We start from the raw sequence: 22,033 nt of genomic DNA on the forward strand, positions 1-22,033 counted from the left end.
GTGTTTTTGTCATTTTTATTACTTCTTGTGTTTTTAAAATATGTCTGTATAGTTTTTATCAATTTTATTTCAGTTTTATATATTTTTTACATCATAAAATAAATGAAAATGAGAAACATAGCTGAAATAAAATAAGAGTAACAAAATTATTATGTTTAATTATATAAAATAATTATTTCAGTTAATGTTAATATTATTTCAAGTAATGAAAATGTTTTTATGGTTTTAGTTTTATATAATAACCCTATAATAACCCTGATTAGAATTTAAAATACTGTTTTCTATTTTAATATTTTTTAAGATGTTATTTTGGTCTATTTAATGCATCTTTGTGGAATAAAAGTATAAATACTTTATTTATTTATTTTAAATTCATTAAAAAAACAACAACCAAAAGCCAGCCTGAACAGGGTGGGAGACCAGCTAAGTTCTAAACTATCGTTATTTGTGTATAGAATTTAAAAAAAATTTTTTTATTGTGCTTAGTGAGGTCGATATATATATATGTAAACATAATGAAATACTCTTTAAACCCTGAGGTTAAAAAAAAAAAAAGATGTAATTTCCTTAAATATGATGTCAGAAAGATCAAACTATTACTCTAAAGCCATTTGTAATCGTATGGCCCAGCTTTAAGCGTGCACACTATCCTCTGATTCATTCTTCTTGCATCTCCTCCAGGAATACACGACTGTTGTTTGTTTGCTCGGATCAGAGCGTCCCGGGAATGGTTACCATGCTGTGTGTTTGCGTGGCTGCGTAGAAAAAGTGTTTATGTATTGCGCATGTGGTGACGGATGACCAACGCAAGAGTCAAGATGTGTTCAGGTATCAGGTTTGAGTCATTTCGCTTGTGTGATCAATGCTGAGGATGCTCACGCTCGCCTTTGATAGTGCGTGAGACAGTTCAGGATCCCTAAATAACCTTATCTTAAAACGAAACCAGTCGCCGTTGAGGTGCAGCAGTCCGTCAAGTCAAGTCAAGTCACCTTTATTTATATAGCGCTTTTAATAATGCAGATTGTTTCAAAGCACTTTACAGTATCAAAAAGGGGAAATAATGTCAATAATGTAAAATGACAAGATTAAACACAAAATTTTCAGTTAAAGGCATTTCGTTGTTGAATTCAGTGATGACATCTTCCAGCTCAGTTCAGTTTAAATAGTATCTGTGCAATCAAGCTGACGATATCGCTGGAAATTAAGTGTCCCCAACTAAGCACGCCAGAGGCGACAGCGGCAAGGAACCAAAACTCCATCGGTGACAGAACGGAGAAAAAAACCTTGGGAGAAACCAGGCTCAGTCGGGGGGCCAGTTCTCCTCTGACCAGACGAACCAGCAGTTCAATTCCAACTGCAGCAAAGTCAGATTGTGTAAAGGACTCATCTGGTTCCCGAGGTCTTGTCCCGATGGCCGTCTAGGTGACGAGGTCCTCACTGGAGATCTGTCTCTGGGGTTCATATAGGTGTCCTGGTCTCCGCTGACGTTCAGGGCTGCAGAGGTCATCTCTAGGTGCTAATCCACCATCTGATCTGGATACAGACAGGATCCGGGTGACTGCAGCATCCATATGGGAATGAAAAATCTCAAAATCGCTATATCATCTCAGGTTTGTCTCCTAGGGGGCAATAAGGGAAAGAAAAGGAAAGGACGTGATGTGTGGCCAAGTATGGTGTCCCATACTCAGAATTTGTGCTCTGCATTTAACCCATCCAAGTGCACACACACAGCAAAGAGTAGTGAACACACACACACACACTTTGAACACACACCCGGAGCAGTGGGCAGCCATTTTTGCTGCAGTGCCTGGAGAGCATTTGGTTGTATCGGTGCCTTGCTCAAGGGTCTCACCTCAATCAGGGTATTGAAGGTGGAAGAGAGCGCTGGTCCTTCACTCCCCACCTACAATCCCTGCCGGTACCGAGACTCGAACCCGCAACCTTTGGGTTACAAGTCCCAATAAGAGCATATTTAGGCTTTTCTTAAGTCTCCTGATTTTTTTCTTACAGCAGTAATCTTACATGTCTTGAGCAGTGTTGGGGAAAGTTACTTTTAAAAGTAATGCATTACAATATTGTGTTACTCCCTAAAAAAGTAACTAATTACGTCACTTAGTTACTTTTTATGGAAAGTAATGTGTTACGTTACTTTAGCGTTACTTTTTAAATATGAGCAGGGCTTGATTGTTTTTAATATAAGAAGTTCTATTTATAGCAAATGTAAAAGCTCTTTCACACCAAAAAGTGTAATGAATAAACCTCAGGCTGAAGGAAAAGTAAAATCATGTATGTACAGTAGAACGGAGAAGAAGGTTCAACACTCTTCAGCAATAAAAAACAATGAAGCACAATTGTTAGTTTGTCTAAAGTTATTTTTGCTTATTAGTATGGTTGAACTGGATCATCAAAGGTCAGCAGCAACGACATTGGTTAATAAAATGGGATTAGATACATTTGTGTTGTTTAACATATTTAATTATTGAAGGTTTGCTCATATTCTGAGTTTTAATTCATTTTGATTCTGTTTTCTTGCGAGTGGGATGAATTAATACACATTCACATTTAGTCTACAACTACAGTAACATCATGTTCACACAGCGCACACAACTCGACTTGTCAGTCAATAAATGGGAAAACAAAGGAACTGGCTTTACTTTTTTGAAAAAGTAACTCAGATATTTTCTTGTAAAATAAAAAGTAATGCGTTACTTTACTAGTTACTTGAAAAAAAGTAATCTGATTGCATGACTCACGTTACTTGTAATGCGTTACCCCCAACACTGGTCTCGAGTATATGAACAAATTTGCAAACAATGCCGTCCACATTATTGTGTAACTCTATACTCTCTGAATTTTTTGTTCTAAGGAATTTTGAAGAAGAAACATCTGAGACAAAACATACCATTCAAAAGTTTGGGGTCAGTACAATTTTTTACTCACCAAGGCTGCATTTATTTAATCAAAAATATGGTTAAAAACAATACAATTGTGAAATATTATTACAATGTAAAATAACTGTTTTCTATTTGAATATATTTTAAAATGTAATTTATTTCTGTGATGCGAGCAGAATTTTCAGCATCATGACTCCGGTCTTCAGTGATACTTCAGAAATCATTCTAATATGCTGATTTGCTGCTCAAGAAACATTTCTTATAATTATTATCAATGTTGAAAGCAGTTGTGCTGCTCAAACGTACAGCTGTTTTTTAAATAATCGTTTTTAACATTATAAATGTCTTTACAGTCACTTTTGATCAATTTAATGCATCCTTGCTGAATAAAAGTATTCAATAAAACTGTCCTATTGTTTGTGGTGATGACACATTTGAATCCAGCCTGCCTCATATTTTATATCATCCTTCTTCATTTTTCTACAATTTACTATCTTTACTATCCTTCTGAATATAGGCAAAAGAAGGAGATAAATGATGTAATTTTCTTCAGAGATCTACAGTGATCCTCCACTCCTGCTGAACACTGAAGTCCACATGTTAGACTCTCAACAGCTTGAGACTGTTATTCACTCTACAACACACTTAAACCGAGTATTTTAAACTGCAAACAGGATTTCCTTCCACCAGACATGTGGTTGTGATCCCCACAGATACAATGAATACTTTTCTACTCTAGACATAAAACTATTTGCTAGAACATGGTGTTTTAATAAATAATATTTATTCATAAACCTTTATTGATAAAGGACAGACAAATGTTTCACATTTCAGCTTGGAAGGAGCAAAAAAAGTTCACAGACGAATCAGCAGTCTAGAAGAACGTTTTACTGCTGTGAGGCTGATCTTAGAACTCAAGAGACTTAAAGGGATAGTTCACCCAAATGAAAATTCTGTCAATAGAAAAAAACATTTTAGGCAATTTACAAATCCCAGCTAGGATATGTATGGGAAAAAGATGATGTATGGTCACCCTAAAGTCCGATAGCACTATACTGCACTATACAACAACTTTGTGTGAGAACGACCAAACTTTAAGTTAATTTCTTTAAAGGAATTGTTTGCCCTAAAATCAAAATTCTGTCATCATTCATCAACTTGAACACAAAAGAAGATATTTTGAAGAATGTTGGTAGCCAAAACAGTTGATGGTAGCCATTGACTTCCATGGTGTTTTTTTTCTTTTTCTTTTTTTTTTCTATACTCTGGAAGACAAAAGCTACCTTTTGTTTTAATATTTGCTGAAGGTAATGGCTGAAAAGTAGTTTGACCATGCAGGCACTGAACATAATCAACAAATCGTGGCATGTGAGAAGACAGGATCTTCAGAGAACGGTCAAAGCTACACAAATATACATGTATGAGAACTGTAGAGATCATGTCAATATGAAAAAACCAAAATCTAGACATTTTAGGCAATGTAGAAATCCCGGCCAGGACATGTCCAGGAAAAAGAGACGTATGGTCACCATAACTATATTGTAATGGGGTTTGTGCAGGTTTTATGAAGGTAAGTGTATAAAGATTGAGAAGCAAAACAGCAAAATATGAAGTCTTGTTTTCTGTGAAATTCAATAACATAATTTAATTTACAGATGTTTAGATATTTATACTGGAAAACACGACAAAAATAGTAAGGAAGATACGGATTCTTGCTATACATGCAACATTTGATACCATGACGTTACAAATTTAAGACTTTCTGATCCAATTTAAGTCCTTTGAAGTCCTTACTTTTGTGGAATGGTGAATGAAAACTTTTTAAGACCTGCAGAAATGCTGTTTTCATGATGTTTTTATTGTCATTTCTTGTTCTTTTTGCAGCATGAATCCTCTAGTCCCCATTTGTTGTAACTGCATTGAAAAGAGTGACCAGCAGATTCTTTAGAATTTCTCTCCTCTTTCCACAGAAGAAAGAAAGTCATGCAGGTTTGGAACGAGGTTTGGAACAACATGAGAGTGAGTAAATAATGACTGAATTTTCACTCAACTCTCCCTTTAAGTAAAAGCAATTGAGATCTCATTTGTGATTTTTCCTTCCAACATGAGAGAACAACAATAAAAGATCTAAATGTGAAGCATATTTCTCCTCTTAGACTCCTCTGTCTCTCCTCAGAGCAAGGACGTGCTGAAGGAAATTGCTTTGGAGAGTGCCGATATTTTCATATTTCAGAGCCGGTGTGTTTGCCTAGCACCTTGCAGAGAGAGCGAGAGCGCACTGTTTTCTAAATGACGGGTAATAGGTGAGAATGTCAGCGGATTCTTGTACTTGTATGTGTGTGTGTGTGTGTGTGTGTGTGTGTGTCAGTTTGGGGCCCCGCTCCACCATGAGTGAAGTTAACATTCGGTGCCAGATGCAGAAACTGTCAGCATGTTAGTCGAAGCCACGTTGCACAAAACCACGATGAACAAAAGTCGGTTCTTACATGACTTGTTCCCCCAGGAAGCAGCAGTTCAAGGCCGAGTTCAGATGAAGCCGATAAAAACACACTTAACAAGATCCCTCACTCAACTCATTCATCAGAGAGCGGCGGAGCGACTCTACGAGTGCCACCTGTTTCTGATACAGCCTAAAGGAAAGCCAGAGAATGCAGAAATATCCAGAGACTTCAAGAACGGGAAGCTCTGACACTGAACACGCTCGGCTCGTGAAGTAAAGGTACATATAGCCTGTGATGAGTCAGGCTGGGCTAATGAACAAAACAAAAACAAAAAAAGTTAGTTTTTTTAGTAATTTTAGGATATTCACAGTCTTGATATTTGTGTTTTTGCCCTGAAATGGCTTTAAAAAATTCAATCAAGATATGCTTTCCACACAAGGACAAACGATATGTGATCATTCACCAAACAGCAATGCTTACCTACATACTGCATGAAGACTTCTTGGAACATTTTTGAGTGACAACGAAAACATATCTTTGAATCAAAGTTTTGAATCTATTCACTGAAATGGACATCTTGAACTGACTCAAGGTCAAGGAAATATTCTAATGCAGTCTTTGCTGTTGAATTTTAAATGGCAAAAAATGCAAGGTAACACTTTATTTTAAGGTGTCCTTGCTACATGTACTTGCTATCATAATAACAATAAATTATGCATAATTACATGCAAGTAACCCTAAGCCAAACCCTAATCCTCACCTTAACCATATAAGTAAGTACATGTAGTTACTCAGTACTAAAATGTATAATTACACTGTAACAAGGACACCTTAAAATAAAGGGTAAGCGAATGCTATTAAAACCTCTGTCCCACCGGTGCTGTAAGCCAGTTTGCTATCTTCCACATGACCTCTCTCTAGAACCCCAGCCTATAATGACATCAACCAATCAGATGGCCGCAATCCTAATAATACAAAATGATCTACAGGCAGAGCACATTTCTCATTGGCTAGTTTTCTGATTGCCTAAAAATTTGGCTTATAGATTGACAAATATGCATAGATGGCCATTTCTTTTTGCAGTTTACAGACTATAGAGGTGTTTCAGTCTTACATGCAAGTTGCAATATTCACGATAATTAAAATAGCCTATTCACTAAAAACAAATATTCAAGGGGACTACGAGGTCTGCAGTTATTCAAAAATATTCGATTGACTTCATTTTTAAGAAATATTTATAAATTATTTTAATGCAGAAAATGATTTGACACAGAATAAAAGTTGTATTTGGGACGTGTCAAAATAAATGTCATTTTAAAACACGTTTTAAGCAAACCATTTCTCATAATTGTAAGATTTAAATGTTAAAGCAACATTTTTAGTTGTTAAATGTTATTGGAACATGTTACTGTGATGAACGACACGTGTGGTTACTTTGCCTCTATCTTTTTATTAATCAATTAATTTAGAATGTTTCTTAATTTAAAATTATTTGTATTCATTTATGTATTTAATTACTAAATTACATATATAAAATTAAGCAATACTCATGATGTTGTTTTTACAATGTCAGATAATGTAATATATATATTGAATTATACATTATATTAATAATTGCAGTATTTAATAAATCAGCCAGGCTGTCTGATGAGCTACACTTTGTAGAGGTGTGAGGTCATAAAGCAGGTTTTTGAGATCCTCGTGGTTTTTAATAGTGGCCATCTGAAGAACTGCCCTGATGAAAGCTCTTTTTGTGTGTTTTAGGGTATTAAGATGACAGCACGCTGATGTGTACGCCGGTCCCGAGCTTGTGCGTCACCGTTTATAAACTCGAGCGTGTGTGCGCACACAGTGCTCGTATACCTGTGTGTGACTGGTAGGAATATGACGGCCAATCATAACAAGAGGACTTAAGGACGTGTTTGTGTAAGCACTGGAAATTTCTCAGTGGGAATAGCCTGTGCTTACTGAAAGCTCTGATTACAGCTGTTTGAACAGATGCTGGGCAGGAGGCAGGAGAAGGATGTGCAGGTATAAAGACACGTTCTGTGGAGGCCGAGACCCTGAACCGTCCTGCAAATATTATTTTTCAACACCTGAGCATTTTCTGAAGACCTGAATAATGACCTCTGGCTGATGCCAAATCAAAATTGTGCGTAGGCGTCATTATGATCCATCAGTCTGGCGAACAGAAGCGCCTCTATATTTTGGCCGGACATTTGTCCGAACTCCCTCTCTATTCTGTAGCCGCCCTTTAGTTTATCCATGAGTTTAAGACTGGAAAGCTTCCAAAAGACATACGAGATCCTGACATTACAGCTCAGAAAAATGAATCCATTCTTTTTCGCTCCAATCTAATATTCTTAAATTACCTTCAATCAAAAAAACACATACAAATTCTGTCATCATTTATCTTTTCTATACAATGAAAGTGAATCTGAATGGCTTTTAGAAAAAGCACCATAACAGAGTTGTGCACTGTTTAGAATTTAAATCAGAATTACTTTTAAATTCCAGTTCTATTTGATTTTGAGGTAGCTAACAGGATGCAGAAATTGAATATCAACATAAGGAAGTAGAATTAAAATGAATTTAAAGAAATTCATAAAACTGTACATTTTAGATATGGATGGATGGATGGACAAATAGCAGTCTGTACAATACAAGCATATCTTCAAAAGGCTATAGAATTTAGTGCACAAGTCACATGAACTACTTTTACGATATTTTTATGGTGCTAATTTTCAGTTTTGCAGCCCTTATCCCTCATACTTTCATTATATGGACTAAACTGCGCTGCACATTATGCAAAATTACTTTTTTTCCACAAAAGAAAGTCAGTCGTATAGGTTTGGAACAGCATGAGGGTGAAAAGTTTCATTTTTGAGGTAAATAAACCCTTCACTGGCAGCATTTTAAAGCAGGATTTTATAATGTTAAACTCATCCGTATTTTAACTTCATATGCTACAGGGGGTGCACACATTTTACATGGGAAATGACATCACTGTGTACATGAGCGTCAGGTGGTTTGATGCCTAACGCTGCTGCATTGTTTTACATGGCATAACTGTGTGTTTACCCACCAGGCTTAGGTTTCATACTTTAGCCAAATGCAATAAAAGTTATAACAAAACATACCTGTATTCTCTAGAAATCCCAATGCAAGCTGCACTCAGTTTCATTTGACAGCTGATACTAAGCCATGTTATTCCCAGCGGAACCTGTTTTCTTGTTGGAAATCCACTTCCTTTCTATTCTTGGGGCCCAGAAGGCTTCCAGCTAAATGTACGATTGAACAATAATAAATAATTTTTATTGCATAAAGCATGACTTGTGTGATTTGCCACTCCATCAACCAAATAAACCACCACTGAAAGAACGTGGGTGCACAAAGTAGATCCGGGCCTGAAATATTTTCGTCTGCTCCTACAGTACAATGTGCTATACATCAGTGCTACGGGATGCAGTACTCATCTTTCAACACGCTATACGCTCTAATGTAAATTCCGCCTCCTCAGCTCCCATTTTAGTCGGGTGTGAGGAGAGAGCGCGCCTGGCATACTACAATAAACACAATAAAACATGATGTAAAGGACAAAATAAATATTCCCACAGGGTGGCCTGCCAATGTTTTGAGAGGCTCCAGTTTCGGTGACAATGTAGTGCTGCAGGTGTTGGCCACATTGAAAAGAATAGAACAAAATCGATGTCAAAGCAAAGGAAAAGACAGGCAGACCACAGCGCACGGAATATAATCATTTTCATATATAATAAATTACTTGCACCTCAGAGTGAGCAGGCAAAACAATAAATGCAGTCATTGCTTTTGGAGGTGGATGCCTGCTGTTTCAGACTGCAGTTGTGTAAGATGGTTCTGGGTGGCAATTTGAGACTTTGCTCCGGCATTTAAGAATATACATAAAATTTCAGATGCTGTGCAATGAGGTCAGTCCGCTGGTTAGTCAGATTATGCTATCCCATAGCACAAAGTCACATGGAAGAATTCATTCACAATCTCCCATTATTCATATTAACCCTTTTTAAACACCAAATTTTGAAAAAGAAAAAAAAAAAGTTTTTATGTTCGCACAAGTTTTTTCAAATTATGAGATTTTTTTTTTTTTTTTTGGTGTTTCCATCACTCGTTTCGTTTTCTCAAACAACATCAAGAGCATCCCCAGGTAAAGCTGCAATAATGGCATTTCATTGCAGATTTGGCAAACTATCCAGTGCTTTATGGTTTGCGCTCTGGAGATTGGATTCTACAGGTTTTCATAACCTGAGGTAAAAATCGAACTAATCCTCTGTAAATAAACGTTCCTACCAGGGTTAAAAAGGACAACGATAACCCAGGGTTAAGCACAATGTTAAAAGCTCTTATGGCTTTTAAACTTGTGAACTAGAGTAAAGAACTGCTGTTTTATTCTTACCTTTACAGTCCACTGAAAAGTCCATTCAGGTGATCACGTGATGCCTTCACCCAATCAAGAAAACATTGCCACTGCAAATCTTCAAGTAAGAACATTAACCCAGGGCTTAGGAATGTACACTGTGAAATTTCAGTTTAATAATACCCGGTATTAATTGTTAAACCGCATAAATTATGAACAGTCTGAAATGTGAAGCAAGATAACCCCTTTAGCCAGAGTTTAGAATAACCCAGGGTTAATTATTTCAAGTGTCAAAAGCCCTTTTGAGACAGAAACAAGCTTTCACATTTGCGCTAGACATCATTATATATGTTTAGTTGCATTAAAAAAACATTCGACCCCTCGACCCTCCAGTTCCCATTAGTCTCTCACTCTTGTTCTGCAAGCAGATGTGCAATGTGGATTTAGTACTAAAGCTCAAACTATCACTGCTAATTCGTCTAGCCATGACAGATCTCTACATGGTGTTCTGATGTCATTTAGTGATAGAAAATAGGAGGAGGCAGATAAAATGATCTGCCTCCTTTGGAATGCCTTGTTGCGTGGAAGCGGCTGCCAAAGCCAGTGACGAAAGTCATGAAAGTATGCATGCCATTGATCCATTAGGCTCACCCCTGTTTTCTCAACAGCAGATCTCAAAGCTGGGGGTGAAATAATACCGGCCAATCTGCAGAATGTCAGCACGGCAGCCAAAACCAGGAGGTCCAGCTGGGAAGGTTATGCATTTACGACAAAGGTGGTCTTTGGCCTGACCAAATGACATTGTATTGGCTGTATTATTAAAGTTTGTCTGGCTCGGATTTCTGATGCTACAGTTTTCCAAAACACGGCACGTACTGAAGGGGAATTCATTAAAAATGAATTGGATCTGATGGTAGCGCTGTTGCCTATGTTGTTTTTAGCGATCCAATATTGAAACTCTGGCCAGTTATTGATAAACCAGTACTTATTTACATGTTATGAAGGTTGTACTTGTTTTTCAAAAAACTAACTAAACTCATTTTTGTGCACAAACAAAGAGAGAGCGCTCTTCAAAGGGTTACATTTTTGCCATAATCTGTCATTATCCCGTGATAAATGATGATAAAACTCATCTAAATCTTAAAATAGGCAGATACGATTCACTTCCAGGGTTTTGTGCTGAAATACTCTGCTAAACTGCATGTGTTCATTCAGGTCCTGTAAAGACATTGTGAAAGATAGAGTTTCTAACTAATAGAAAAGTATTTCATCATACACATTACACATTAGAAGGCCAGGAAGAGGTTCAGGTCATGAACTTACAGAGACAAATTATATTTATATATAAATATTTGACATAAATGCATAACTGTAATTCTGAACGTGGAGTCCATAGGCTCTACTGGATTGTTTGGGTGTTACGTTTTCTCTCTTGAGTTTTATAACCTTGTTAAACTTTATCCTTTTCCCCATCTAACAGAAAAAAATTCTTCCTAAAACATTGTTTTTTCTTGATCACAGCTTGCTTATATCTTTAATTCGTTTTCCAATACATGGTATCCCACTATATAATAGAATTGTACAGGCATCTGTCAAGGAAATATAAGATTGCGTTGGAAAAATGTTAAACATCGGTCAAGGTTTCCTTGCCAGAGCCGATAACAAGCCAACAAAAATGTTAAGCCTGAAAGACGGAGATGGAGGGAAAGGGAGAGATTAAGGTTTAGGAAACACACTCTCCGCTCAAAGCCGCAGGAACTCTATAAAAGCGAGAGAGTGTAAAGACTCTGTACAGTGCGTGTCCATTGGCCAATATTAATGTCGACGTGTTTTTGTCATCTTTCCCAAAGTATCATTGTGAAATCTGCTCAGGCTAATGGATGGGCAATTAAAGTTGTATTCAATTAGCTCCATGGGTTAAAACTACTCTTGAATCCAAGTGAGCAGGTGGTTCTGCTTATATGTGGAAACAAAACACGTCTCTTTAAGACTATGTGATACTGTTCAATCTGATCTAGTTTGACACTTTGCCGCAATCCAGGGCCACGTACAGTGACATCCAAAACTTAATCCTACAAACAAGTCATGTTTCTGCTTAGACAGATGTTTTAATGTTAAAATCTACAATAGTCCATGCTTTAAGAAATAAGGTAAGAGGAGAATGTACAATAAAGTTATTTTAAAGGAATAGTTTGCCCAAAAATGACAATTTGCTGAAGATGTACTCACCCTCAGGCGATCCAAGATGTAGATGAGTGACCTGTAAAACTGTAAACTGTTCTTTATCAGAACAGATTTGGAGAAATTAAGCATTATCACTTGCTTATTGTGTCCTCTGCAGTGAATAGGTGCCTTCAGAATGAGAGTCCAAACATCTGATAAAAACATCACAATAACCCAGTAATAGTGATGCGCGGATGGCGGTTGTATGGGTCGGGTGGGTCATAAAAAAAAACAACAACATTAATTTGTGGAAATTCAGTGCATTGTGAGTTCCTGAAATCTGAATGCATTAGGCCTATTTGTAAATTGACTGTTAAGATAAAACATTTTGCACAGTTTATTATCTGTTACACCATTATAGCCACTGGATGCCTGTATAAAGCTCTATGTAACAATCCCTAGTAACTAAGAAATTGTCATCACACATAAATACATTTTATTACATTTGGATTTGGATACATGTTTAGATATTATCAATGGCTACTTTTTTATTTTATCTGTTTTTTTTGTGTGTGTGTGTGTGTGTTTTTGTTGTTGTTGTTGTTTTCAATTGTTTTGTTGTTGTTGTGTCAGTTATTGCATTATTATTTCAGTCAAACCTATAAAACATTTTGTTACCCCAAATTACATAGGCCTATAAAAGCCTGATCAGTGACATAAAAGTAATCAGAATGCAGCTAGTAGTTCTTTTATTACTCATTGACGTGTGAACTTCCCCTTTAAATAACGCGACGCTCTGCCCTCTATATGTATGACGCTACTCCCTTTAAGCGCTGTTGGAAGTGAATACATTTTTTTTTTTTTTTTTGGAAGCGAATTAATTAATTCAGCATTTCGACACTTCCGTCAGGATGCGTTAAATTTGACAAAGCGGTTTAATAAAGTATGTATTGATCTTAATTGTATTGATTTTAATTGGCTGTAAAAGTTTTATATGAAAATATTACATGACACACTGAACCTTTAACAATGCATTGGCGCTAAAACGCGGACCTTTTAGAGCAGTTTCACATGAAACATGATTTCTCGACTGCCACATTCTGCCTAAACAAAATACTGATTTTGTGCACTTTTTATGTAGCCTACCGATATTTTAAATTGGCCTTTGAACTTGAAAAAAAAAAAAAAAAAGCCTTACCTTGCCAAAACACTGACAGAACCCATTGATCTAATGGCATTGTTGAGCGCTCCAAATCCAAATGCAAACTTTGCATGCAACAATCAGAGGCAGCATTGACAGCGCTCTGATCCAATGGCATACAGGCATCGTCAGAATGACAGTCCTCTAGCCCAATGATGTTGGGGGAATCCAGTGGGGGCGGCAGTCATATTTCAGGGTGTCCGTGCCACTCTTGATTGATCACAACAACCCTGTTAAAATGTAGCGGCAGTACGTGCGCTCATTGGCGCTCCCTCCAGCTGGTGACGCTCTAGGCGACCGCCTAGCTTACCTGTGCCTAGAAACGGTACTGAACACAAGCATTGACTTGACTAGAGCAACCGTGATCAGCTCCGGTGGCCGCGTCGGAGCCGTAATGCGCGGCAGACGTGATGCGCAGATCAGCTCTCACATCACTGTATCTGCTGTTAAAAATGAACAATCCATTCATCATATCATCGTGCAAAACTAAGAATTAGTCTAATTAGAATCATTGTAATGTGACGATCGGGTGCGGATCGGGTCGGTTATCTAAATCAGAGAAAAATATCGAGGTGCGGGTGGGTGGAATATTCGGGTGACGTTTGAGCTCATCCGCGCATCTCTACCCAGTAACCCACACCACTCCAGTCCATCAGTTTACATCTTGTGAAGCGAAAAGCTGTGTATTTGTAAGAAACAAATACATCATCAAGGTTTTTAACTTTAAAAACATTGCTTTTGGCCAAAATACTATGGAAAATACATAATCCATAATAACGCTTCCTCCAGTCAAAAAGTCCATCACCTGTTGTCCTCTCACATCAAAATCCACCAACATGATTGTTTACAACTGTTTTGGACTGTTTTTGCATGCAAACGTTGCTTGACCTTGTTGACTTTTCACTGGAGAAAGCAATATTACGGATAGAAGCAATGGTTTTAAGTTAAAAACGTCTTAATGATGAATTTGTTTTTTATAAACATGCAATTTTTCACTTCACAAGACTTCAGTCAATGGACTGGACTGGTGTGGATTACTTGTGGATTATTGTGATGTTTTTATCAGCTGTTTGGACTCTCATTCTGACGGCACCCATTCACTGCAGAGGATGCATTGGTGAGCAAGAGATGTCATGCTAAATTTCTCTAAATCTGTTCTGATGAAGAAACAAACTTATTTACATCTTGGATCACCTGAGGGTGAGTATATTTTCAGCAAATTTTAATTTTGGGGTGAACTATGCCTTTATTGAATTGCCTGGTATGAATGCTCAATATTCAAATGCATAATTCACATTAAATCAGTCTTAAACATAATTTTAGATTTTTTAGTTTTTATTAATGAAAATGTTTCACTTTTTAAATGATGAATTTTCAGGAGTTTTGCTTTAGACGTTTGTTAATTGATAGTAGTAGTTCATGAATTCATTGATTCAGTGATTAGCAATGCATTGCATTGAGAATATTCAGTTTCATCATTCAGTATTTTCCTGTCATCAACAACAAAGCCACATATGGACTGATTTTGTGTAAGTGGTGCCACACAAACATTTGTTATCTTCTGAATTTTCTTTTCAGACAATTTTATTTGATTTTTTCAGACAAATTATTGAAAACATTATACCTGTTTAGGATGTGCATGATCTCTCTAGCAAAAGCTCTTACAAAGAAAAATCACTTGAAACTATTTAGTTCTGGGACCTTTTGTTTATTATGAATATCTGCTTCCATCAGTTAACATTGTAAATTCCTGGTTTAAAGTTTCCATTTATTTACAAAAAAAAACAAAAAAAAACCTGAAAGTGCAGACATAGTTAAACTATCTGTGGTATGGTTGTTGAATTTAATTAACTCAATTTAAATGCCATGTTTAAATGTAATTATATAGCTTTCCATATTTGTACAAAATGTTTTGAAACCTTTTTTTTTCTTTCAGAATGGTTAGCATCACAATATGCGTTACATGCTGTTACTTTGAGAGGTAACTTTGACTGCATCATAAAACAACAACAACAACAACAACAATAAAACACACGTCCATTATCTCTTTAGCACTAAAATCAATAGCAACATGTTTCTTTTGTAAAACAAAGGTTAAAAAAAAGAAGTTTAAACTATTTACTTAGCACTGAAATACATTTAGCTCAATTAAAAAACATTTTTTAATATAACAACTAGACATTTACTCAAGTTTTATCACTTAAAAAATACTTTAAAATGTGCTTCTGTTGAGCAGCTAATAATGTGAGGACAAAAACATCAACCTGTTAAAACACTCTGGTGAGTAGTGGTGTCATTTCACCAGCAAGATTCACAATTCTGAAGATATAGTCTCTGCATAGTGACTAATCCAGCACTGGTAAAACATCTACTATAATATAATTAAATATTTACTTGTTGCTTGCTGTTATATGTATTCTAACAGAATATACTGAATGGCTGTCAATGGAGACAGATGTTTTTAGCAGCCAGATGTTGCAGTTATGACATCTACCAGCAGGGGCAAACTGAGCCAACTGCATTAGCAGAAAAGCCCTCAGCTAGTTTTGAAGAGACACCTGCATTTGACTAGGGAATCCAAGGCGTTTTATTGGCACATCAACACAGGTTTGTGTAAACAAAAAAAAATTCAAATGTAAAAGCAACAGTGTTTGTTTGTTCTGAATCCTTTATGTGAACCTCCAGATGTTAATGATGATCTACATAACAGGGTTGTGAAAAAATTCAGAATTGGCTCCATTTCAGTTCACGAGTGGGAACTGGAATTGGCCACATCCTACAGGAAGTTCATTGGAATGACAGGAAGAGGAATTTACTGAAATCCAATTCATCACAAGTAGTGCATTCTGGGAAAAGAAGTGTTTTTCCACCCTGGTTAACAGTTAATTCATTAAATATGATGGATTATATGCTCTTTTGTTTAGTTTATATATATTTAAAACCTATCTATCTATCTATCTATCTCAAAAGTTATATTTCTTTATATAGATGTGGATTTGATAATTGTGAATAGTGTAATACAATTTTTTTTGTGAAATGACCGTTGTTATTGAAATATACAATTTTTAACATAGCATTTTCATTTCCAGTTAATTTTACTGTAAAAAAAAATCCATAAAAATGGGAACTGTATTAATATGAAGGAAGTTTCTATATTGTTGGTTTTGGGGTTGCATTGGATTGTGTTTTATAATTAAGGGAAATGTCTGTAAAATGAATAGACAATGTCCTACTTCCTTACATTCACATTCAAATTGCAATTGTGTTTGCTTACTCGATTCAAATTGAAGAGTTACATTTGAATTAAAAACATTCTCAGTTAAATTCTGAATGGTGCACAACCCGGTTTCATTTCGAATGCAAGTGTATAAGCTAATGTTTATATAAAAAAAAAAAAAAAAAAAGGTTAACAAAAAGGAAAAGTTTTGGCCAAATAACTCTTGACAAAGGAAGTCTGGAATTCATGAAGTCCCAAAATGAATCTCTTCTGGTTGCTCTTTGAAAGTTTTCAGAATATCTCGCTACCTGCAACCACAGCTCTCCACCACCATGTCCTCGTACTGCTTGTACACCACATTATTGGCCGAGTCAATGTACAGAATACTGATGGGGCTGAGTCTGGTCGGGACGCAGCAGGTCGGTGGCGTGGATCTGGGATCCATGGAGTTCATGAGAGTCTGGATAATGGCGTGATTGGTAGGCTCCAGATGCGAGCGGATGGGAAAGTCGCAGACACCGTCGCAGTGGAAGGCCTCGTACTCCAGAGGCGCAATGATCCAGTCGTCCCAGCCCATTTCCTTGAAGTTGACGTGCAACTGTTTGCGATTGCACCTCTGTTTGGTGTTCTTGGATGTTTTTTTCCCACGTGGCAACGGTGCCCGACGCATCCGCCGCTGGGTGAAGAGGTACTCGTAGACGGTCTTGTTGTCGTGACCCGAACGGGCTTTGATCTCGTTGTAAAAGAGCCCTCGCTTTTTCGTACGGCCAAACACCACAAAGAAGGCTTTTTCCTTATTTTGCCTTCCGGCCCGACCCAGGCCAAGTAATCGCAAGTCAAGCAGTCGGCCTTGATCAGCCGCATCCAGCTCAAAGCAAAGCTGCGGAGCGTTTCTGAAGTTCTTGAACACTTTCCAGATGTCAAACACTTCCCAGTACGGGGCGCTATGAGGGTCGATATGTTGAGTCTGCAGCAGGACGGGTTTGTGCTTACCTGAGGCACAGGTGTACAGTCTCAAAGCTGCTGTGCCCTCAGTAAACGTGGCCTTGCGAAAGTCCATGTGCTTCTTTCGGAGGATGCGCAGCTCTGCGCCCAACAGACCCTCCTTCTCCATTGAGCTGATGTTGAAGAGGTACCGCTGACGCCTCAGGAGGGGCCCACGGTCATCTGCAAAAATTAAGGTCAAAGGTCAATAAAAACAGTCCTTGCATTGCTTCATTAGTTTCATTTTAAAACATATTTTTATCTCTGTTAAAAGCATAACACAAAAAAGTAGTATGATGCTTTTCATTAACCATTTTAATAATAATTCCATGTTTTTTTGGATGTTACCATGGTAATACCAAATTCTTGTAGGGTATTATGGCAATGATTCATAGTTTTGGACATCTGTAATAGTATTACCATAGATTTTAGATACGAACTATGGTAGGCTACTACCATGTTTTTTTGTTTTTTTTACATTTACTGTTGTAATACCATGATTTTATGGTCATTTACCATAGGTAGTAACCTGGTTTTTGCACATGCTATCAAGATAATACAATGTTGGTTTTATCTGTACTACGGTAATACCATTTGTTTTGGATATTATCCATGATAATGTTACCACTTACCATGGTAATACTACGTTAAAATTTTTTTTTTTTATTTGGACATACAATAGTGTTACCATGTTTTTTGTATACAAAATCATGTTTTTAAAATTTACCGCAAGAGTAATATGATTAGCATGGTAATACACTAAGGTTACCATGTTTTTTGAATATAATAACGTTTTTATCATTTACCATAAGAATAATATGATTTACCATGCTAATAACATGGTTTTGCACTTGGTGTTAGGACAATACAATAATTTTATTTGGACATCCACAATGGTTTTACCATGTTTTTAACATTTTCCATGAAAATACCATGTTTTTTAGACATTTGGTTATACCATGTTTTTGCACATTGTGTCAGGGTAATACAGTGTTTTTAATTGGACACAATGCTTTTTTGGTCACAGTACTATTGTTTGAACATTTACAATGATTTACTATCAAATCTTTTTACAAGGAATCATGATAATACTAAGTTTTTTGACATTCACCATGGTAATACACCATGTGCAGTAAACCATATGGCAATCATTCAGTAACATGGTATTCCCATCTGATACCATCACGGTACTTTTTGAAAGGGAAGACATTTATTTTTAAAAGAGTAAAATGATCAGTCACTTTGATCTTTTGCAATGCAGCTAATTTTTTCCACAATCAAAGCTCACACATCGTGATTGTGTGTGTGTGTGTGTGTGTCTAAGAGAGAGCACTTTCTCAATGCAATGCAATATGAAGGCAGTGCATTATGAAAATCAAAGGTTTCATTTTATCCAAGAACAGTTTGCTTTCAAAAGACTATTAAAACCAGACGACCTCGGCCTGGAGACCACAACATACTGTAAACACAGCATTATTATCAACCTGCAGCTATTTACCAGTGGGCCTACCACCGTGACATATGGCTTTCACTAACATAGGCTGAAAAGACCATCTGAAGCGCATGGAGAGGGGCAGAGAGAGTGCAACTGATTAGTGCTGTATGAGTGTGTGTGTGTGTGTGTTTGTTTGTGTGTGTGGAGATATAAATTACACTGAATGGATGTACAAAGACATGATGTGCAGTCCATTTTTAAACTTAAAGAAATAGTTATAACTTAAAGCAAATGTTAATACCAAAAATGGAAATTCTGTCACCATTTACTCGCCTTCATGTCAATCCAAACCTGTATGATCTCCAAAAGGATATATTTTGCAGAATGTTCCAGGCTTCTCTTTTTCACGCATTGAAAGTGAATGGAGAACTAACAGTTGTGCTCCACAGATGAGGTCATACAGGTCTGAAGCAACAAATGTGAGTAAATGATCATTTGTAGGGAAACTTTTCCTTTAGGTGACGGAAAAATGCATGCATTTCTTTCTCGGTGTCTACAGAGGATGTGGTAACTATAAATCTGCAAAGGGCATTTCACACAGCATAAACTAAAACATTCAAAGCTTCTGAGGAGTCAACCTTGGAGCTACATAAAGCAGGGCCATTTAAATACCGTTTTAAACAGATTTACTTTGAAAAATAAAACATATTGAGGCCACCTACTTGTAACTGGCCCAGGAGTTTATTTACTTTAAGCAGAGGTCCATCAAAAGTCTTATGCCAGATGCATATTGACACAGTTGGTTTGGGTCAAAGACCCGGATTAAAAAAAAAAAAACGATTGTGTCGATTTAGTGTGTAGTGCAAATCTAAGCAGAAATAAGATGTTTTCAAAATATATATCCACTGACTTTTCTTTTGTATTAACAGAATAGGACAATTTAGCGTAAATGCAGTAGGCTTCAAATGGGTGGTTGACGTGACATTTCAAGCAGTGACAGCAGTATCCTGCCATTTGAAAGGCCATATAATATTTTCCTTAAAGTTTTTTTTGGACGATCATCATACCTGCACTTTTTTATGAGCTTCAATTACTTGAGAAAATATACGGAATATAAACTCTATGGGATATTTGTTCTCATAAATAATTCATTTTTCACACTGCAAGACTATTATTAAATGGACCTGCAAAAATCTTAAACATGATTAAAGATAGTGTGGCCACTTACTACAGATAAAAATATACACTCTGTCTTATAAAATCTATTTTAACCTCAAATCTTTATACTAACTAGCTAACTAACTAGGTAAACAGTAATTGGGAATAGGAAAAACTGACACTGGGGCTAGTTGTCTCAAGTGAATGTTTCAGTGAGTGGTTTATTGGGAAAAAATATTATATATTCATAAATTTGTGTATATATATATATATATATATATATATATTCTACTTAAGTTTCACCATCATATTCCAGAAAAAAAAAAAGTCTGGCATGTTGTCACAATATATGGGGTAAGTTGTCACAATAGAAACCTGATATTAATAGCCAATTATAGGCTCATTTTAAATAGTTAAATTAGTATAAAACCTAAAACAATTCACGAAACAGCTACTGTAAATGTTCCAGAAAACAAATTCTAATTAATAAAATGTTACATATAAAAACATAAAATAAACCATTGTGATTTTATTGTTCATACATTTACCCAACAACTATAAAAAAATATTAAAAATCATATTAAATATTTGCAACCAACAAGGAAAAAAAAAGGAAGAAAAGTTTAATTCAAACTTTTGATTAAAAACCTCCCAGATACAGCGCTTGTGACAATTTAGCAGTGTGACAACTTGCCCCGGTTGTCCCTATAATGTGCATACAAAAGAACTCTCCAATGCAAAGCAGAATAAACAGGCATACCATACCTTGTCCTCTATCTACAAAACTGGTGATGGTATTGGCCGTCCCAGCCTCGTGCAGGACACTAGTATTGACCTCTCCGCTGGTCAGTGACCAGTACAGGGACAGCATGTAGTCATGGGGCGTCACTAAAGGGTGTTTGGGTTCCTCTCTGTCCACCAGCTTCACCGCTCGTAGATGCGCAGGTGCCGGTGCGATGCTTTTCATCACGCCAGCATTGGTCTGACCAGCCCTGATCGCAGCCGGCGCAGGGGATTTCTGCGCAGAAACTCCTTTTTGTGTCCCGCTTGGTGCTGGATGCTGGAAGAGGATGCGACTCTCACCGCATCCTTGGGTACCCAAGAGCGCACGGCCTCCTGCGCCCCAAACTCACAGGGACCGCGGCGCGAGCCGGGTTACCCTCGGCTTTTATCAGAGGTGGACCAGCGCGGATGCGAGAGATCTTGGCGTTATCCGAGGGCTTAACGAGAGTCGTACCGTTGCGCGCCACCGGTAACCGTGGATTGGCTTTGGCCGTCCCGGCGCCCCTGTGTCCGGCCACTCCGGCGATGGAGAGCGCCTGCGGGATGAAGTCCAGGTATAAGAGAGTCCAGAAGCCCAATAAAGAGGGAGACTAGTCAGAACTTTCATCCTCTGATCTTCCTCTGAGATTCGGTGATGGAGAAATGACCGACGGCTCTACCATGAACGGGTCTGGAGAGGTAAAAATGAAGCTTTGGAAACGTCTGATCGATTATTCCGCGCAAATCATTGGCATGAGCCCCTCTCTTCAGAACCATAGTGATCCAGCTCTCTGTCGGAGTGGAGATCCAGGAGTAGGTACAAAAGCGCAGTGTCTCTCGGTGAAGTCCAGCGGTTCTGCTTGATATCTTGTAAGAGACTTGTTTAAAATCCCACTTTTTCCAAGAGGGAAGGATGGCGTAATGCGCTCTCTCGCTCACTCTCTCTTTCTTTCTCCGAGTTTGAACGTGGTCCAGTGAAAACAGCACCCACGCACGCACGCACGCACACACACACACACACACACACACAAATCTGCAGGTGCTTAAATTGCGCGCAAACCTGAGCGCAGGAATTGGAAACGGAATTCCAACGCAAACGGGCTTAATTACTCTCTGATGTCATGCTGTCCAGATTTATTCAACTGCAATATTTCTTCTTAAAGCATGAGTCACTGAATACATAAAACCAAAAGCTTTGCATTAGGTCATCAGAATAGAGCACTGCTTAGGGTCCTCAATCTATGAGCCACGGGTCAGAGCTGGTATGCAGATCATCCATACATTAAACATGATTTGATATGAAAAACGTCACTTCAGAAAAAAAAATCTCTCAGAAATGGCAAGTAAATTTTACTATTAATGACAAAGAAACAGCAAATAACACA

The 22,033-nt window shown here is 37.3% G+C and overlaps 1 protein-coding gene and 3 long non-coding RNA genes across 5 annotated transcripts; 3 read left to right on the top strand and 1 right to left on the bottom strand.

The window, feature by feature from the left end:
• The first annotated feature begins 684 nt into the window (after positions 1-684).
• Positions 685-3,503, top strand: LOC131542893 (uncharacterized). The gene is made up of 3 exons (XR_009271813.1): positions 685-828; positions 2,867-2,918; positions 3,412-3,503. It is a non-coding gene; the product is annotated as an uncharacterized LOC131542893 (long non-coding RNA).
• Positions 3,504-4,803: 1,300 nt separating this feature from the next.
• Positions 4,804-8,482, top strand: LOC131542892 (uncharacterized). The gene is made up of 4 exons (XR_009271812.1): positions 4,804-4,913; positions 5,071-5,197; positions 5,398-5,613; positions 7,100-8,482. It is a non-coding gene; the product is annotated as an uncharacterized LOC131542892 (long non-coding RNA).
• A 4,985-nt stretch (positions 8,483-13,467) lies between these two features.
• Positions 13,468-16,197, top strand: LOC131542562 (uncharacterized). Of its 2 annotated transcripts, XR_009271731.1 has the most exons (5): positions 13,468-14,292; positions 15,029-15,073; positions 15,329-15,372; positions 15,518-15,699; positions 15,803-16,197. It is a non-coding gene; the product is annotated as an uncharacterized LOC131542562 (long non-coding RNA). The 2 variants fall into 2 exon arrangements; XR_009271730.1 differs by having other exon boundaries at positions 15,518-16,197.
• A 287-nt stretch (positions 16,198-16,484) lies between these two features.
• gdf5 (growth differentiation factor 5) lies at positions 16,485-21,276 on the bottom strand. The gene is given in 5 exon segments (XM_058779371.1): positions 16,485-17,476; positions 20,652-20,922; positions 20,925-21,004; positions 21,007-21,252; positions 21,255-21,276. Coding segments are annotated over 5 exon segments (1,482 nt in total). The 3' UTR covers positions 16,485-16,613.
• Between the last annotated feature and the right edge of the window lie 757 nt (positions 21,277-22,033).

Source organism: Onychostoma macrolepis, chromosome 06 (genome assembly GCF_012432095.1).
Source record: "Onychostoma macrolepis isolate SWU-2019 chromosome 06, ASM1243209v1, whole genome shotgun sequence".
Classification (NCBI taxonomy): Eukaryota; Metazoa; Chordata; class Actinopteri; order Cypriniformes; family Cyprinidae; genus Onychostoma; species Onychostoma macrolepis.